The following is a 6,196-nucleotide window of genomic DNA, read 5'->3' as shown; positions in this document are numbered from 1 at the left end:
ATATTATTCAGAATATCGTGTATATAATAGCGCAATAAAATAGGAAATTTATTATATTATTGCAATTTTTAAATCAGCACAGAAGTAGCGATTGGAAACCGCGTTTAGTATTAAAATGAATACATAATACTTCTCCAAGTGGTAAAATTTTATTGGTAATTAAAAATTATATATATCTCGTTATTCGGAGAGATACGAGTATAATGGGAAATTTTGAAAGTTCCTTTTATCATTATTATGACAGTTTCGACTGAATATACCAGTAAAGAAAACATTACGTTTAAACTCACTCCGAAGTACTTTTCGCTCGTATTTGATATTTCCGCTGTTAACCAGCTATGTATAATTGATTATTGCTTCTGGAAAGTTTCGTTCCCTGTAATTCATTTCGTTTCTTCGTTCAATGCGACGTTCGGAGCGACATTCTCGCGTGAATATTATCTAACGGTGGGCTGATTGCGCGGAGAAGCGCGAAGGGAACTGGAGGAGAACGGATTAACGTTGAGTAACGCCGTGGAGAATTCGCGATACGAAAAGTCGCGGATAAAGTTCTCCAGTCACCACTCGAGGGGATAACTGGCGACGTTCGGAAGCGCCGCTGAAGTGTCGCTGGTAAGAGAAAACGGGACGGATTATGCGGGTCGGCGGCTGCCGCGCCGAGATTCAATATTTGCCGCATCAGCCGCGAGCGCGTCTCCTCGTGTAATCACGGCCTAATCAAGAGCGACGAAATTCGATTATATACTCACCGAGTTTCTGGCAATAGAGCGTAACTAGCGTATGATAGCGAGGCGAGGCGAGGCGAGGCCCGGCGCCGGCGGAAACGAGCCGGGCCGCGCGCGGCTGCAGCAGTTGGCCTTTCGGGATCGCAACAGCGACAGCCAATTATATCCGTGCTCTCGATCACCTCAGCGCTGAGATGAATAAACTGCGCCCGCACGAATGCGTGATAATTCGCTAGCGCTAGTTACTTTTCGAACGCCTCGGTTCGTTTAAAGCCCGTTCGAACGAGTTTGAACAAATTTCGGACGGCGCGGGCGCGGCGATGGGAAACAACCAGGTTCATCCTGCGTACGCATGGCTGAGCAAGGTAATTGCAAATTACGTTTTTAATTCCGACAAATTCTACCTCGTCTATCTCGTGCAAAGGATATTCACGTTGCCCAAATTATCGTGATTAATTTGTTTCTACATGGACATTCGTGAACGTGATGTGGTTGAAACAAGCGAGTTCTTAAACTTGCGAAAATTAGATGATATCGCCTTGAGAAAATTATATCCTTGTCGTCGATTCAACGCGAAAGTTGCTGAACCGATAAACAATTCTCGTAACTCTCCGGGGTGTCCGCGACGATGATACTTTGCTTCAAGAAGTTTATTGCCAGCTTACTCACAGTTCAAAACACTTAACTCGGTTTATCCGAGATAAGTATAAATATTTGCGCCATTAATCGATCGATTTTCTCTCTCTCTCTCTGCACTCTCTTTATCTTTATTTATTTTTCAAGTTAATACATTTGGTAGCACTCGGTTAATGAGTAATACAATAGAATATCAAAGATAAAAGCTTAATATAAACTTCCTAGCTGTTGAACTATTTCATGGCGTAAAATTTTACACATTTTTTTTTTATTAGTTAAGCTGTAATAAAATAGTCGTATTTTTTTTCCTAAACTTTACTAACATTTTTTGAAATGAAACAATTACTTGTACCGCTGTTCTACTCAACAACTCATTTATTATCTCGGTATTGCGATGCATTCAGCGAAGTTTAATCGAATAAAACGAACCAGCTTTTGGCAGAAGAAATGCATTACGCGATGCACGTGCCATTTTCCTTTGTTCATTGCGTGTTATTATCGCGACGTTACAATGAAAACATCTTTGCGGTACAAATGATGACGAAGAGATTTTCTTATTTTCTGTTTCTGAGAGAGAAAGAAAGAGAGAGAGAGAGAGAGGCGCAAAGAAAAACAGAAATCATTGATCAGTGAGAATAGGTTATTTCTGTGATAATAAATGTCAAATAGTAACGACGTTACATTTCGCAATTTTCTTTTCGCAATTTGTAATGTAATTTGCACATCTGAGACTATAATTACGTAATTCTTTTTATATCAGTCAAAAAAACAACTGTGCTCATTTCATTAAAATCTTCCGGCCTTTTTCATTAACTATACTTGCGTATATTTGCGCATTCCCGCACTCTTGCTCTTTAATGAGAAACCATTACGCATTGCAAGCCGCTTTCTAACGAGCATAATTAATAGTTTAGCATAATATGGTAACTACTCATGCAAGCAATGATAATATTACTATTATTATTATTATTATTATTATTAATATCAATTATATTCTATTATGTATAAAAGAAAAGTTTCTTTTGTTACATACAAACAAATGTTATACTTACATATTCATTTTTATTGCAGTGTTCGCTATTATTTTATTTTAATTATTTTCACCTCTAATTATAATTTTTTCGCAAAAAAATTCGCTTTAAATTTGCTAAGAAAAATTACATTTCACTTCAATAAAATATAGATAAATAATAAAGATCAGACAATAAAATACATGACACAAAATCAAATATGCCGTGCAACAAAATAATCGACTGTGCATACCGATTTTCATTCATCACGAAGGATGATTTTTTTTAATTTTCAACTTTCTCTCCGTTTTTTAACTTTCTGTCGCAGAGCAACGTTGTTTCTTGAATGATAACGCGCTGCAACTACAGTCGGTCTCGTACAAGGAGACTCGTTTTTTCGTTCTCTTCTCAATTTTCAGCATGCAAGAACAATCGACACATTTGGAAACAAAGAATACGTACAGTGCTTTAAGATACGTCGCGAACGAATGTCTTCTCTCGTTCAGCATCGAAATTGCCACATTTACACAGTTTCTTTCGATTTCTCGTGTTTCAGAAGTACACTGCCACAACATGCCATACGGCGGCAGCGGCAAGAACAGCGACACATACAACCAGAACGCTCTGGAGGAGGCCACACGATCGGGACCGTATTTCGACAAATCGGCCTCGAAGAACGTGACCGCCCTGCTCGGAAAGACCACGTACCTCAACTGCCGTGTCAAAAATTTGGGGAACAAAACGGTGAGTGAAATAAATACATGTTTCCCCCTTCCCCCCCCCTCCTCCCCTCCCGAAAAAAAGAATCCGTATTATTCGCCTGGTATCTTTTGCACTTATTCATATCCAAAAAGAATTACGATACAATTTCCCCTTAGATTATTTATAAATTAATGCGATAATAATGTCGTATTATAATAGCACGATATTGTATTCATAAAATATTAACCCGTTAAGAGAAAAAAAGTGTTGGGGAACGTGATGAAATAGGATCAAAAAAGCAATCTTATTATGTAAAACTTTTTAATATTTTATAATTTAAAAATCGCAACGTCATTGCGCTCCAACTATCCCCTTTTCCAAGAAAAAAGAAAAGTTGACATTTTTTCACCGGAAAACAAAGTATTGGGAAAATCTGAAAAAGGATAACAAAAACACTAATATTAAGTAGTTACGGAGACAAGTCCAGCTCGCTTACGTCGCCTAAGTCAAAAGTAATGAATCCAGTCGATTCGGACATTACGAATCAGAAAATTAAATCTGTCAAGTTACGAACGTATACAGTTAAATTCAGCGATGCGGGATGTCTTCTTTCCTTTTCTTTCGGAGGATAAAGTCTCACTAATGGCAAGATACTAAAAGTAACACGTCCGCGAGAGTGGGTTAGAGACGACGGAAAAAAAAATGGACGACACCTATGTAAACATCGATTCTAACGTTTTCTCTAGCCTAGCCTGTGAGTGAATAAGGCGAAATATCGAGTGTCAATATTTTATCGACACAATGGAGCGTCACCTGTCCCGGGCAAACTGCGGGAGTTACCGGAAGTGCACTCATGCACCAGCGCGACACCATGGTCTCTCGACAATACCATTGAACGAAGTATGCAGGTGCCTTTGGTACACACACACACACATATGTATATATAATGTTTGGCAGTTGTGCAATTAGGGCAGCTAACGGAGCTTTGCGCAAGGCAAATAAAATTATAGAACGTGGCATTATGAGTGGCGTCGATAAAATTTGGATTGATCTCGCGTCTCAGCCAGCTTTTTCCACGTGGGCGAGCAGAAATTCGTAAAAGCAAAATCACGTAATGCTCGTGTACTCAAAAATTAATGGAGTGAATCTCGTTTGTTTTATTATGTCATTGCGTTTCAATCACGTTTTCGTATTGTAGAACTTTCCCTTTAAACACATTCGTCACATGAGGTATAGTCTCGTTAAGCACTAATGGGAGGTATTTTGTGCCATTCGGTATATGCATTAAGCGGACGTCACATATACGTGTTGGGGACGGTATGATGGCAGATGAATTCATCGCTAAGGATTAGATATAACTCGGGGATAAGCGAGGGAAAGATTGGTCTGGCCATAACTCACGTAGTCGTCTCTTTTTGCTCGTGCCTCATGGGAGAGATTAGATCGCTGGGATTATATATATATATATATATTCATGGTTTCCTACCGATTCATAGTTACCGGAGACATATGAAAGTGCGGTGTTAACGTTGTCGGCTCGTATAATTTACTCGCATAAACGTATGTCAATTTGTTATTTTATCGTCCAGATATTAAAGATTAATAATCGGTACTTCTCTTGAAATTCTTTGGAGTGGAAATCTTATTCTAAAGAATAAATATTGAATTAGTCTTGAAAAAGAATAGCTCAATTTTCAATCTTTAAGAGTGACACTTTATTCTTCAGAGATTCACTCTAAAAGTTTTATAGATTAATGTATTAAATCACTTTTTATAATCTGTCTAAGATTGAAAAAAGTTACATTATTTAATTTCTACAAACGTAGATATTAGAATGTATGAATGAGTTAGAAGCAAGATTCTACTGTTGTTCTCTAGTAAAGATTGAAAGTAGATCGGTAGAAATTACTTAATAGACTTTTGATTTAATTTTAAAGATAATTAATCTTTGAGATCCATTAAAACTAATTTGTGGGATGTTGTAAACGTTCAAGCGCATTTTCTGTATTTTACAAAAAGATAACGCGAAAGACGCTTAAGAAACGTTGAGACATAATACTTTGTAACAATTGAATTGGTAATGTACGTCAGTTTATACAGCGATGCAGCTGCTTAGTCGGCAGCAAGTAAGGGAGGGGAACGTACTCGGTATCGGAATCGACCGACTTTCGAATGCGACGTCCGGATTTATCGTTCTTGTGTGAAACCGAAGATCATACAGCGCCTGAGCTAGATTTATTGGATGAAGTGTACGTCCGTCTCAACGAAGGGGAGGAATGCGCCGAGGTGCGGGGTCCTGATACGGACGTGTTCCACGGCCCGTGCTTTACTTAATCTATGAATTGCCAAGTACCGCAGAGTTCGACGTTCAAAAAGAGGCGCCGATTCATTCATATGTATGCCGCGTAACCCAGTTCGAAATCAATTCTGCTCGAGAGGTGTGCGCGGCGTTTGCATCGAAACTTGAACGCGGCGTTGCTAGATATCGGCTGGCACTCGCGAGTGCGTTAACTATTTCTCACGAACGCGTTCTCTCGCGAAAGCCCTCGAAAAAAATTTCAGCATCTAGTATCGACGTTGATTAATCTGAAAATCTCAAGATGTACAAACAGCCTTCATTTTCTTCTCACAGTGTATATACTTTGAACTAAATTTTGTCCTTTCAGTTAAATTTTAGATTGACTTTTAAGGGTTTTTTTTTCAGGTTAAATTTTAGATAAAAAAAATTTTTACCGATATATATATATGTATATATCAAAGTAAATCGTTTTTCTTTCATTTCTATTTCACACTCATTTATCGCGAAATCACATGTGTGCCGTATACTTGTTCTCGGAAAATCTCATTTCTATGCCAAACTTATTTCGGCATCGGCAATATCGATATCATTCATATTTACTTTACCGATTAACTTAACCCGTTATGAGAGTCGCAGATGGATATTTGATTTCTAAATCGTGTTTACTATCATCGTTCGTTGAAGCTATCATCAATTTGGCCTGATGGTGTATTGCAAATCTGGAGTCAAATGAAAACCGCATAGTAAGCTATACTTGGCTAAATCTTCATTAAATTAAGTGCTCTTAAATATTTATTGGAGAAATCACGCTCGTAAGTACAAAT

The 6,196-nt window shown here is 38.1% G+C and overlaps 1 protein-coding gene across 10 annotated transcripts in view; it reads left to right on the top strand.

Annotated features, from left to right (window-relative positions):
* LOC108750655 (tyrosine-protein phosphatase Lar-like) overlaps positions 1 to 6,196 on the top strand; it is a 369,675-nt gene that overhangs the window by 237,153 nt on the left and 126,326 nt on the right. For 9 of the 10 annotated variants that reach the window (XM_018490284.1, XM_018490283.1, XM_018490281.1 and 6 more), the window contains one exon: positions 2,928 to 3,115. In XM_018490284.1, coding sequence (XP_018345786.1) covers positions 2,928 to 3,115 — 188 coding nt within the window. Of the gene's footprint in view, positions 1 to 865; positions 1,091 to 2,927; positions 3,116 to 6,196 lie in introns of those variants that run through there. The other variant, XM_018490285.1, reaches the window with a different exon arrangement.

Source organism: Trachymyrmex septentrionalis, unplaced genomic scaffold, assembly GCF_001594115.1.
Source record: "Trachymyrmex septentrionalis isolate Tsep2-gDNA-1 unplaced genomic scaffold, Tsep1.0 scaffold37, whole genome shotgun sequence".
Taxonomy (NCBI): Eukaryota; Metazoa; Arthropoda; class Insecta; order Hymenoptera; family Formicidae; genus Trachymyrmex; species Trachymyrmex septentrionalis.
This window is presented reverse-complemented; position numbering and strand designations above follow the sequence as displayed.